General features: G+C 60.1%; 1 protein-coding gene across 1 annotated transcript in view; it reads left to right on the top strand.

The window, feature by feature from the left end:
- The window catches only part of ASXL2 (ASXL transcriptional regulator 2), a 173,160-nt gene that overhangs the window by 26,204 nt on the left and 133,846 nt on the right, over positions 1-13,110 (top strand). Inside the window, exons 3-4 of the mRNA XM_075341325.1 lie at positions 9,974-10,082; positions 11,426-11,579. Of these exons, the coding sequence (XP_075197440.1) occupies positions 9,974-10,082; positions 11,426-11,579 (263 nt within the window). The remainder of the gene's footprint in view (positions 1-9,973; positions 10,083-11,425; positions 11,580-13,110) is intronic.

Here is a 13,110-nt window from a genome sequence, read left to right as displayed (position 1 = left end):
GTCGCTGTGCTCCTCGGTCACTGTCGCTGTGCTCCTCGGTCACTGTCGCTGTGCTCCTCGGTCACTGTCGCTGTGCTCCTCGGTCACTGTCGCTGTGCTCCTCGGTCACTGTCGCTTTTCTCCTCGGTCACTGTCGCTTTTCTCCTCGGTCACTGTCGCTTTTCTCCTCGGTCACTGTCGCTGTGCTCCTCGGTCACTGTCGCTGTGCTCCTCCTTCACTGTCGCTGTGCTCCTCGGTCACTGTCGCTGTGCTCTTCCTTCACTGTCGCTGTGCTCCTCGGTCACTGTTGCTGTGCTCCTCGGTCACTGTTGCTGTGCTCCTCGGTCACTGTCGCTGTTCTCCTCGGTCACTGTCGCTGTTCTCCTCGGTCACTGTCGCTGTGCTCCTCGGTCACTGTCGCTGTGCTCCTCGGTCACTGTCGCTGTGCTCCTCGGTCACTGTCGCTGTGCTCCTCGGTCACTGTCGCTGTGCTCCTCGGTCACTGTCGCTGTGCTCCTCGGTCACTGTCGCTGTGCTCCTCGGTCACTGTCGCTGTGCTCCTCGGTCACTGTCGCTGTGCTCCTCGGTCACTGTCGCTGTGCTCCTCGGTCACTGTCGCTGTGCTCCTCGGTCACTGTCGCTGTGCTCCTCGGTCACTGTCGCTGTGCTCCTCGGTCACTGTCGCTGTGCTCCTCGGTCACTGTCGCTGTGCTCCTCGGTCACTGTCGCTGTGCTCCTCGGTCACTGTCGCTGTGCTCCTCGGTCACTGTCGCTGTGCTCCTCGGTCACTGTCGCTGTGCTCCTCGGTCACTGTCGCTGTGCTCCTCGGTCACTGTCGCTGTGCTCCTCGGTCACTGTCGCTGTGCTCCTCGGTCACTGTCGCTGTGCTCCTCGGTCACTGTCGCTGTGCTCTTTCTTCACTGTCGCTGTGCTCTTCCTTCACTGTCGCTGTGCTCCTCGGTCACTGTCGCTGTGCTCCTCGGTCACTGTCGCTGTGCTCCTCGGTCACTGTCGCTGTGCTCCTCGGTCACTGTCGCTGTGCTCCTCGGTCACTGTCGCTGTGCTCCTCGGTCACTGTTGGTGTGCTCTTCCTTCACTGTCGCTGTGCTCCTCGGTCACTGTCGCTGTGCTCCTCGGTCACTGTCGCTGTGCTCCTCGGTCACTGTCGCTGTGCTCCTCGGTCACTGTCGCTGTGCTCTTCCTTCACTGTCGCTGTGCTCTTCCTTCACTGTCGCTGTGCTCCTCGGTCACTGTCGCTGTGCTCCTCGGTCACTGTCGCTGTGCTCCTCGGTCACTGTTGCTGTGCTCTTCCTTCACTGTCGCTGTGCTCCTCGGTCACTGTCGCTGTGCTCCTCGGTCACTGTCGCTGTGCTCCTCGGTCACTGTCGCTGTGCTCTTCCTTCACTGTCGCTGTGCTCCTCGGTCACTGTCGCTGTGCTCTTCCTTCACTGTCGCTGTGCTCCTCGGTCACTGTCGCTGTTCTCCTCGGTCACTGTCGCTGTGCTCCTCGGTCACTGTCGCTGTTCTCCTCGGTCACTGTCGCTGTGCTCCTCGGTCACTGTCGCTGTGCTCCTCGGTCACTGTCGCTGTGCTCCTCGGTCACTGTCGCTGTGCTCCTCGGTCACTGTCGCTGTGCTCCTCGGTCACTGTCGCTGTGCTCCTCGGTCACTGTCGCTGTGCTCCTCGGTCACTGTCGCTGTGCTCCTCGGTCACTGTCGCTGTGCTCCTCGGTCACTGTCGCTGTGCTCCTCGGTCACTGTCGCTGTGCTCCTCGGTCACTGTCGCTGTGCTCCTCGGTCACTGCTGTGCTCCTCGGTCACTGTCGCTGTGCTCCTCGGTCACTGTCGCTGTGCTCCTCGGTCACTGTCGCTGTGCTCCTCGGTCACTGTCGCTGTGCTCCTCGGTCACTGTCGCTGTGCTCCTCGGTCACTGTCGCTGTGCTCCTCGGTCACTGTCGCTGTTCTCCTCGGTCACTGTCGCTGTGCTCCTCGGTCACTGTCGCTGTGCTCCTCGGTCACTGTCGCTGTGCTCCTCGGTCACTGTCGCTTGTGCTCCTCGGTCACTGTCGCTTTGCTCCTCGGTCACTGTCGCTGTGCTCCTCGGGTCACTGTCGCTGTGCTCCTCCTTCACTGTCGCTGTGCTCTTCCTTCACTGTCGCTGTGCTCCTCGGTCACTGTCGCTGTGCTCCTCGGTCACTGTCGCTGTGCTCCTCGGTCACTGTCGCTGTGCTCCTCGGTCACTGTCGCTGTGCTCCTCGGTCACTGTCGCTGTGCTCCTCGGTCACTGTCGCTGTGCTCCTCGGTCACTGTCGCTGTGCTCTTCGGTCACTGTCGCTGTGCTCTTCTTCACTGTCGCTGTGCTCTTCCTTCACTGTCGCTGTGCTCCTCCTTCACTGTCGCTGTGCTCCTCGGGTCACTGTCGCTGTGCTCCTCGGTCACTGTCGCTGTGCTCCTCGGTCACTGTCGCTGTGCTCCCTCGGTCACTGTCGCTGTGCTCCTCGGTCACTGTCGCTGTGCTCCTCGGTCACTGTCGCTGTGCTCCTCGGTCACTGTCGCTGTGCTCCTCGGTCACTGTCGCTGTGCTCCTCCTTCACTGTCGCTGTGCTCCTCCTTCACTGTCGCTGTGCTCCTCGGTCACTGTCGCTGTGCTCCTCGGTCACTGTCGCTGTGCTCCTCGGTCACTGTCGCTGTGCTCCTCGGTCACTGTCGCTGTGCTCCTCCTTCACTGTCGCTGTGCTCCTCCTTCACTGTCGCTGTGCTCTTCCTTCACTGTCGCTGTGCTCCTCGGTCACTGTCGCTGTGCTCCTCGGTCACTGTCGCTGTGCTCTTCCTTCACTGTCGCTGTTCTCCTCGGTCACTGTCGCTGTGCTCCTCGGTCACTGTCTCTGTGCTCCTCGGTCACTGTCGCTGTGCTCCTCGGTCACTGTCGCTGTGCTCCTCGGTCACTGTCGCTGTGCTCCTCGGTCACTGTCGCTGTGCTCCTCGGTCACTGTCGCTGTGCTCCTCGGTCACTGTCGCTGTGCTCCTCCTTCACTGTCGCTGTTCTCCTCGGTCACTGTCGCTGTGCTCCTCGGTCACTGTCGCTGTTCTCCTCGGTCACTGTCGCTGTGCTCCTCGGTCACTGTCGCTGTTCTCCTCGGTCACTGTCGCTGTTCTCCCTCCGGTCACTGTCGCTGTTCTCCTCGGTCACTGTCGCTGTGCTCCTCGGTCACTGTCGCTGTGCTCCTCGGTCACTGTCGCTGTGCTCCTCGGTCACTGTCGCTGTGCTCCTCGGTCACTGTCGCTGTGCTCCTCGGTCACTGTCGCTGTGCTCCTCGGTCACTGTCGCTGTGCTCCTCGGTCACTGTCGCTGTGCTCCTCGGTCACTGTCGCTGTGCTCCTCGGTCACTGTCGCTGTGCTCCTCGGTCACTGTCGCTGTGCTCCTCGGTCACTGTCGCTGTGCTCCTCGGTCACTGTCGCTGTGCTCTTCCTTCACTGTCGCTGTGCTCCTCGGTCACTGTCGCTGTGCTCCTCGGTCACTGTCGCTGTGCTCCTCGGTCACTGTTGCTGTGCTCTTCCTTCACTGTCGCTGTGCTCCTCGGTCACTGTCGCTGTGCTCCTCGGTCACTGTCGCTGTGCTCCTCCTTCACTGTCGCTGTGCTCCTCGGTCACTGTCGCTGTGCTCCTCGGTCACTGTCGCTGTGCTCCTCGGTCACTGTCGCTGTGCTCCTCGGTCACTGTCGCTGTGCTCCTCGGTCACTGTCGCTGTGCTCCTCGGTCACTGTCGCTGTGCTCCTCGGTCACTGTCGCTGTGCTCCTCGGTCACTGTCGCTGTGCTCCTCGGTCACTGTCGCTGTGCTCCTCGGTCACTGTCGCTGTGCTCCTCGGTCACTGTCGCTGTGCTCCTCGGTCACTGTCGCTGTGCTCCTCGGTCACTGTCGCTGTGCTCCTCGGTCACTGTCGCTGTGCTCCTCGGTCACTGTCGCTGTGCTCCTCGGTCACTGTCGCTTTTCTCCTCGGTCACTGTCGCTGTGCTCCTCGGTCACTGTCGCTGTGCTCCTCCTTCACTGTCGCTGTGCTCTTCCTTCACTGTCGCTGTGCTCTTCCTTCACTGTCGCTGTGCTCTTCCTTCACTGTCGCTGTGCTCCTCGGTCACTGTCGCTGTGCTCCTCGGTCACTGTCGCTGTGCTCCTCGGTCACTGTCGCTGTGCTCCTCGGTCACTGTCGCTGTGCTCCTCGGTCACTGTCGCTGTGCTCCTCGGTCACTGTTGCTGTGCTCTTCCTTCACTGTCGCTGTGCTCCTCGGTCACTGTCGCTGTGCTCCTCGGTCACTGTCGCTGTGCTCCTCGGTCACTGTCGCTGTGCTCTTCCTTCACTGTCGCTGTGCTCCTCGGTCACTGTCGCTGTGCTCTTCCTTCACTGTCGCTGTGCTCCTCGGTCACTGTCGCTGTGCTCCTCGGTCACTGTCGCTGTTCTCCTCGGTCACTGTCGCTGTGCTCCTCGGTCACTGTCGCTGTTCTCCTCGGTCACTGTCGCTGTGCTCCTCGGTCACTGTCGCTGTGCTCCTCGGTCACTGTCGCTGTGCTCCTCGGTCACTGTCGCTGTGCTCCTCGGTCACTGTCGCTGTGCTCTTCCTTCACTGTCGCTGTGCTCCTCGGTCACTGTCGCTGTGCTCTTCCTTCACTGTCGCTGTGCTCCTCGGTCACTGTCGCTGTTCTCCTCGGTCACTGTCGCTGTGCTCCTCGGTCACTGTCGCTGTTCTCCTCGGTCACTGTCGCTGTGCTCCTCGGTCACTGTCGCTGTGCTCCTCGGTCACTGTCGCTGTGCTCCTCGGTCACTGTCGCTGTGCTCCTCGGTCACTGTCGCTGTGCTCCTCGGTCACTGTCGCTGTGCTCCTCGGTCACTGTCGCTGTGCTCCTCGGTCACTGTCGCTGTGCTCCTCCTTCACTGTCGCTGTGCTCCTCGGTCACTGTCGCTGTGCTCCTCGGTCACTGTCGCTGTGCTCCTCGGTCACTGTCGCTGTGCTCCTCGGTCACTGTCGCTGTGCTCCTCGGTCACTGTCGCTGTGCTCCTCGGTCACTGTCGCTGTGCTCCTCGGTCACTGTCGCTGTGCTCCTCGGTCACTGTCGCTGTGCTCCTCGGTCACTGTCGCTGTGCTCCTCGGTCACTGTCGCTGTGCTCCTCGGTCACTGTCGCTGTGCTCCTCGGTCACTGTCGCTGTGCTCCTCGGTCACTGTCGCTGTGCTCTTCCTACACTGTCGCTGTGCTCTTCCTTCACTGTCGCTGTGCTCTTCCTTCACTGTCGCTGTGCTCCTCGGTCACTGTCGCTGTGCTCCTCGGTCACTGTCGCTGTGCTCCTCGGTCACTGTCGCTGTGCTCCTCGGTCACTGTCGCTGTGCTCCTCGGTCACTGTCGCTGTGCTCCTCGGTCACTGTCGCTGTGCTCCTCGGTCACTGTCGCTGTGCTCCTCGGTCACTGTCGCTGTGCTCCTCGGTCACTGTCGCTGTGCTCCTCGGTCACTGTCGCTGTGCTCCTCGGTCACTGTCGCTGTGCTCCTCGGTCACTGTCGCTGTGCTCCTCGGTCACTGTCGCTGTGCTCCTCGGTCACTGTCGCTGTGCTCCTCGGTCACTGTCGCTGTGCTCCTCGGTCACTGTCGCTGTGCTCCTCGGTCACTGTCGCTGTGCTCCTCGGTCACTGTCGCTGTGCTCCTCGGTCACTGTCGCTGTGCTCCTCGGTCACTGTCGCTGTGCTCCTCGGTCACTGTCGCTGTGCTCCTCGGTCACTGTCGCTGTGCTCCTCGGTCACTGTCGCTGTGCTCCTCGGTCACTGTCGCTGTGCTCCTCGGTCACTGTCGCTGTGCTCCTCGGTCACTGTCGCTGTGCTCCTTGGTCACTGTTGCTGTGCTCTTCCTTCACTGTCGCTGTGCTCCTCGGTCACTGTCGCTGTGCTCCTTGGTCACTGTTGCTGTGCTCTTCCTTCACTGTCGCTGTGCTCCTCGGTCACTGTCGCTGTGCTCCTCGGTCACTGTCGCTGTGCTCTTCCTTCACTGTCGCTGTGCTCCTCGGTCACTGTCGCTGTGCTCCTCGGTCACTGTCGCTGTGCTCCTCGGTCACTGTCGCTGTGCTCCTCGGTCACTGTCGCTGTGCTCCTTGGTCACTGTTGCTGTGCTCTTCCTTCACTGTCGCTGTGCTCCTCGGTCACTGTCGCTGTGCTCCTTGGTCACTGTTGCTGTGCTCTTCCTTCACTGTCGCTGTGCTCCTCGGTCACTGTCGCTGTGCTCCTTGGTCACTGTTGCTGTGCTCCTCGGTCACTGTCGCTGTGCTCCTCGGTCACTGTCGCTGTGCTCCTCCTTCACTGTCGCTGTGCTCCTCGGTCACTGTCTCTGTGCTCCTCGGTCACTGTCGCTGTGCTCCTCGGTCACTGTCGCTGTGCTCCTCGGTCACTGTCGCTGTGCTCCTCGGTCACTGTCGCTGTGCTCCTTGGTCACTGTTGCTGTGCTCTTCCTTCACTGTCGCTGTGCTCCTCGGTCACTGTCGCTGTGCTCCTTGGTCACTGTTGCTGTGCTCTTCCTTCACTGTCGCTGTGCTCCTCGGTCACTGTCGCTGTGCTCCTCGGTCACTGTCGCTGTGCTCCTCGGTCACTGTCGCTGTGCTCCTCGGTCACTGTCGCTGTGCTCCTCGGTCACTGTCGCTGTGCTCCTCGGTCACTGTCGCTGTGCTCCTCGGTCACTGTCGCTGTGCTCCTTGGTCACTGTTGCTGTGCTCTTCCTTCACTGTCGCTGTGCTCCTCGGTCACTGTCGCTGTGCTCCTTGGTCACTGTTGCTGTGCTCTTCCTTCACTGTCGCTGTGCTCCTCGGTCACTGTCGCTGTGCTCCTCGGTCACTGTCGCTGTGCTCTTCCTTCACTGTCGCTGTGCTCCTCGGTCACTGTCGCTGTGCTCTTCCTTCACTGTCGCTGTGCTCCTCGATCACTGTCGCTGTTCTCCTCGGTCACTGTCGCTGTGCTCTTCCTTCACTGTCGCTGTGCTCCTCGGTCACTGTCGCTTTGCTCTTCCGTCACTGTCGCTGTGCTCCTCGGTCACTGTCGCTGTGCTCCTCGGTCACTGTCGCTGTGCTCCTCGGTCACTGTCGCTGTGCTCCTCGGTCACTGTCGCTGTGCTCCTCGGTCACTGTCGCTGTGCTCCTCGGTCACTGTCGCTGTGCTCCTCGGTCACTGTCGCTGTGCTCCTCGGTCACTGTCGCTGTGCTCCTCGGTCACTGTCGCTGTGCTCCTCGGTCACTGTCGCTGTGCTCCTCGGTCACTGTCGCTGTGCTCCTCGGTCACTGTCGCTGTGCTCCTCGGTCACTGTCGCTGTGCTCCTCGGTCACTGTCGCTGTGCTCCTCGGTCACTGTCGCTGTGCTCCTCGGTCACTGTCGCTGTGCTCTTCCTTCACTGTCGCTGTGCTCCTCGGTCACTGTCGCTGTGCTCCTCGGTCACTGTCGCTGTGCTCCTCGGTCACTGTCGCTGTGCTTTTCCTTCACTGTCGCTGTGCTCCTCGGTCACTGTCGCTGTGCTCTTCCTTCACTGTCGCTGTGCTCTTCCTTCACTGTCGCTGTGCTCCTCGGTCACTGTCGCTGTGCTCCTCGGTCACTGTCGCTGTGCTCCTCGGTCACTGTCGCTGTGCTCCTCGGTCACTGTCGCTGTGCTCCTCGGTCACTGTCGCTGTGCTCCTCGGTCACTGTCGCTGTGCTCCTCGGTCACTGTCGCTGTGCTCCTCGGTCACTGTCGCTGTGCTCCTCGGTCACTGTCGCTGTGCTCCTCGGTCACTGTCGCTGTGCTCCTCGGTCACTGTCGCTGTGCTCCTCGGTCACTGTCGCTGTGCTCCTCGGTCACTGTCGCTGTGCTCCTCGGTCACTGTCGCTGTGCTCCTCGGTCACTGTCGCTGTGCTCCTCGGTCACTGTCGCTGTGCTCCTCGGTCACTGTCGCTGTGCTCCTCCTTCACTGTCGCTGTGCTCCTCGGTCACTGTCTCTGTGCTCCTCGGTCACTGTCTCTGTGCTCCTCGGTCACTGTCGCTGTGCTCCTCGGTCACTGTCGCTGTGCTCCTCGGTCACTGTCGCTGTGCTCCTCGGTCACTGTCGCTGTGCTCCTCGGTCACTGTCGCTGTGCTCCTCGGTCACTGTCGCTGTGCTCCTCGGTCACTGTCGCTGTGCTCCTCGGTCACTGTCGCTGTGCTCCTCGGTCACTGTCGCTGTGCTCCTCGGTCACTGTCGCTGTGCTCCTCGGTCACTGTCGCTGTGCTCCTCGGTCACTGTCGCTGTGCTCCTCGGTCACTGTCGCTGTGCTCCTCGGTCACTGTCGCTGTGCTCCTCGGTCACTGTCGCTGTGCTCCTCGGTCACTGTCGCTGTGCTCCTCGGTCACTGTCGCTGTGCTCCTCGGTCACTGTCGCTGTGCTCCTCGGTCACTGTCGCTGTGCTCCTCGGTCACTGTCGCTGTGCTCCTCGGTCACTGTTGCTGTGCTCTTCCTTCACTGTCGCTGTGCTCCTCGGTCACTGTCGCTGTGCTCTTCCTTCACTGTCGCTGTGCTCTTCCTTCACTGTCGCTGTGCTCCTCGGTCACTGTCGCTGTGCTCCTCGGTCACTGTCGCTGTGCTCCTCGGTCACTGTCGCTGTGCTCCTCGGTCACTGTCGCTGTGCTCCTCGGTCACTTTCGCTGTGCTCCTCGGTCACTGTCGCTGTGCTCCTCGGTCACTGTCGCTGTGCTCCTTGGTCACTGTCGCTGTGCTCCTCGGTCACTGTCGCTGTGCTCCTCGGTCACTGTCGCTGTGCTCCTCGGTCACTGTCGCTGTGCTCCTCGGTCACTGTCGCTGTGCTCCTCGGTCACTGTCGCTGTGCTCCTTGGTCACTGTTGCTGTGCTCTTCCTTCACTGTCGCTGTGCTCCTCGGTCACTGTCGCTGTGCTCTTCCTTCACTGTCGCTGTGCTCCTCCTTCACTGTCGCTGTGCTCCTCGGTCACTGTCGCTGTGCTCTTCCTTCACTGTCGCTGTGCTCTTCCTTCACTGTCGCTGTGCTCCTCGGTCACTGTCGCTGTGCTCCTCGGTCACTGTCGCTGTGCTCCTCGGTCACTGTCGCTGTGCTCCTCGGTCACTGTCGCTGTGCTCCTCGGTCACTGTCGCTGTGCTCCTCGGTCACTGTCGCTGTGCCCCTCCTTTACTGTCGCTGTGCCGCTCGGTCACTGTCGCTGTGCTCCTCGGTCACTGTCGCTGTGCTCCTCGGTCACTGTCGCTGTGCTCCTCGGTCACTGTCGCTGTGCTCCTCGGTCACTGTCGCTGTGCTCCTCGGTCACTGTCGCTGTGCTCCTCGGTCACTGTCGCTGTGCTCCTCGGTCACTGTCGCTGTGCTCCTCGGTCACTGTCGCTGTGCTCCTCGGTCACTGTCGCTGTGCTCCTCGGTCACTGTCGCTGTGCTCCTCGGTCACTGTCGCTGTGCTCCTCGGTCACTGTCGCTGTGCTCCTCCTTCACCGTCGCTGTGCCCCTCCTTCACTGTCGCTGTGCTCCTTCTTCACTGTCGCTGTGCTCTTCCTTCACTGTCGCTGTGCTCCTCGGTCACTGTCGCTGTGCTCTTCCTTCACTGTCGCTGTGCTCCTCGGTCACTGTCGCTGTGCTCCTCGGTCACTGTCGCTGTGCTCCTCGGTCACTGTCGCTGTGCTCTTCCTTCACTGTCGCTGTGCTCTTCCTTCACTGTCGCTGTGCTCCTCCTTCACTGTCGCTGTGCTCTTCGGTCACTGTCGCTGTGCTCTTCGGTCACTGTGCTCCTCGGTCACTGTCGCTGTGCTCCTCCTTCATTGTCGCTGTGCTCCTCGGTCACTGTCGCTGTGCTCCTCGGTCACTGTCGCTGTGCTCCTCCTTCATTGTCGCTGTGCTCCTCGGTCACTGTCGCTGTGCTCCTCGGTCACTGTCGCTGTGCTCCTCGGTCACTGTCGCTGTGCTCCTCCTTCACTGTCGCCTCCTTCTTATTTTTGTGTCTTTTGCAGCGGCACCTCTCCCCTGGCCTGTCTGAACGCCATGCTGCACACTAACTCCCGTGGTGAGGAGGGTATGTTCTACAAGGTGCCGGGCAGGATGGGCGTCTACACACTGAAGGTAAGATCCCGAGAACAACTCCTGCGCTGCAGTCATTGTGTACATACATTACATTACTGATCCTGTATCATACTCCAGAGCTGCACTCACTATTCTGCTGGTGCAGACACTGTGTACATACATTACATTACTGATCCTGAGTTACCTCCTGTATTATACTCCAGAGCTGCACTCACTATTCTGCTGGTGCAGTCACTGTGTACATACATTACATTACTGATCCTGTATTATACTCCAGAGCTGCACTCACTATTCTGCTGGTGCAGTCACTGTGTACATACATTACATTACTGATCCTGAGTTACCTCCTGTATTATACTCCAGAGCTGCACTCACTATTCTGCTGGTGCATCCACTGTGTACATACATTACATTACTGATCCTGAGTTACCTCCTGTATTATACTCCAGAGCTGCACTCACTATTCTGCTGGTGCAGTCACTGTGTACATACATTACATTACTGATCCTGAGTTACCTCCTGTATTATCATCCAGAGCTGCACTCACTATTCTGCTGGTGCAGTCACTGTGTACATACATTACATTACTGATCCTGTATCATACTCCAGAGCTACACTCACTATTCTGCTGGTGCAGACACTGTGTACATACATTACATTACTGATCCTGTATTATACTCCAGAGCTGCACTCACTATTCTGCTGGTGCAGTCACTGTGTACATACATTACATTACTGATCCTGTATTATACTCCAGAGCTGCACTCACTATTCTGCTGGTGCAGTCACTGTGTACATACATTACATTACTGATCCTGAGTTACCTCCTGTATTATACTCCAGAGCTGCACTCACTATTCTGCTGGTGCATCCACTGTGTACATACATTACATTACTGATCCTGAGTTACCTCCTGTATTATACTCCAGAGCTGCACTCACTATTCTGCTGGTGCAGTCACTGTGTACATACATTACTGATCCTGAGTTACCTCCTGTATTATCCTCCAGAGCTGCACTCACTATTCTGCTGGTGCAGACACTGTGTACATACATTACTGATCCTGAGTTACCTCCTGTATTATCCTCCAGAGCTGCACTCACTATTCTGCTGGTGCAGTCACTGTGTACATACATTACATTACTGATCCTGAGTTACCTCCTGTATTATACTCCAGAGCTGCACTCACTATTCTGCTGGTGCAGTCACTGTGTACATACATTACATTACTGATCCTGAGTTACCTCCTGTATTATCCTCCAGAGCTGCACTCACTATTCTGCTGGTGCAGACATTGTGTACTTATCCTGTATTCTTCTCCGGAGCTGCGCTCGCTGTTCTGCTGGGTGTGGTGCAGTTCTCAGGTGTCCGCTCTGTTGCAGAAGGACGCGGTGGAGGTGGTGCGGGGTCTCTCGGACTGCTCGGATGACAGCAGCGGCGCGCAGTCGGATTCTCAGAGCTCGGGCAGCAGCTGCTCCAGCACCAGCACCAGTGCGACCAGCAAGGAGCGGAGGAGGAGCTGCTGGAAGAGGAAAGGTGAGGCAGAACTACAACCGCTGCGGGGCTCGTTACAGTGTGTCAGTGCAGACAAAAGCGATCATTCTGCAGCACAGCCTGCACTGATACATTGTAACAAAGCAGCTGTGATCGGTGTCATTATAACCCCTCCCGTCATCCCTATGTGTCCCCCTCACCTTCGTGCTGGCTGCCCCTCGTCATCCCTATGTGTCCCCCTCACCTTCGTGCTGGCTGCCCCTCGTCATCCCTATGTGTCCCCCTCACCTTCGTGCTGGCTGCCCCTCGTCATCCCTATGTGTCCCCCTCACCTCCGTGCTGGCTGCCCCTCGTCATCCCTATGTGTCCCCCTCACCTCGGAGCTGGCTGCCCCTCGTCATCCCTATGTGTCCCCCTCACCTCCGTGCTGGCTGCCCCTCGTCATCCCTATGTGTCCCCCTCACCTCGGAGCTGGCTGCCCCTCGTCATCCCTATGTGTCCCCCTCACCTCTGTGCTGGCTGCCCCTCGTCATCCCTATGTGCCCCCCTCACCTCGGAGCTGGCTGCCCCTCGTCATCCCTATGTGTCCCCCTCACCTCGGAGCTGGCTGCCCCTCGTCATCCCTTTGTGTCCCCCTTACCTCCGTGCTGGCTGCCCCTCGTCATCCCTATGTGTCCCCCTCACCTTCGTGCTGGCTGCCCCTCGTCATCCTTATGTGTCCCCCTCACCTCCGTGCTGGCTGCCCCTCGTCATCCCTATGTGTCCCCCTCACCTCCGTACTGGCTGCCCCTCGTCATCCCTATGTGTCCCCCTCACCTCGGAGCTGGCTGCCCCTCGTCATCCCTATGTGTCCCCCCTCACCTTCGTGCTGGCTGCCCTTCGTCATCCCTATGTGTCCCCCTCACCTCCGTACTGGCTGCCCCTCGTCATCCCTATGTGTCCCCCTCACCTCGGAGCTGGCTGCCCCTCGTCATCCCTATGTGTCCCCCTCACCTTCGTGCTGGCTGCCCCTCGTCATCCTTATGTGTCCCCCTCACCTCCGTGCTGGCTGCCCCTCGTCATCCCTATGTGTCCCCCTCACCTCTGTGCTGGCTGCCCCTCGTCATCCCTATGTGCCCCCCTCACCTCGGAGCTGGCTGCCCCTCGTCATCCCTATGTGTCCCCCTCACCTCGGAGCTGGCTGCCCCTCGTCATCCCTATGTGTCCCCCTCACCTCCGTGCTGGCTGCCCCTCGTCATCCCTATGTGTCCCCCTCACCTCCATGCTGGCTGCCCCTCATCATCCCTATGTGTCCCCCTCACCTTCGTGCTGGCTGCCCCTCGTCATCCTTATGTGTCCCCCTCACCTCCGTGCTGGCTGCCCCTCGTCATCCCTATGTGTCCCCCTCACCTCGGAGCTGGCTGCCCCTCGTCATCCCTATGTGTCACCCTCACCTCCGTGCTGGCTGCCCCTCGTCATCGCTATGTGTCCCCCTCACCTCGGAGCTGGCTGCCCCTCGTCATCCCTATGTGTCCCCCTCACCTCCGTACTGGCTGCCCCTCGTCATCCCTATGTGTCCCCCTCACCTCGGAGC

The sequence above is a fragment of the Anomaloglossus baeobatrachus genome, chromosome 3, assembly GCF_048569485.1.
Source record: "Anomaloglossus baeobatrachus isolate aAnoBae1 chromosome 3, aAnoBae1.hap1, whole genome shotgun sequence".
Taxonomy (NCBI): Eukaryota; Metazoa; Chordata; class Amphibia; order Anura; family Aromobatidae; genus Anomaloglossus; species Anomaloglossus baeobatrachus.
The sequence above is the reverse complement of the archived record's forward strand: the minus strand, read 5'-3'. Positions and strand labels throughout refer to the sequence as shown.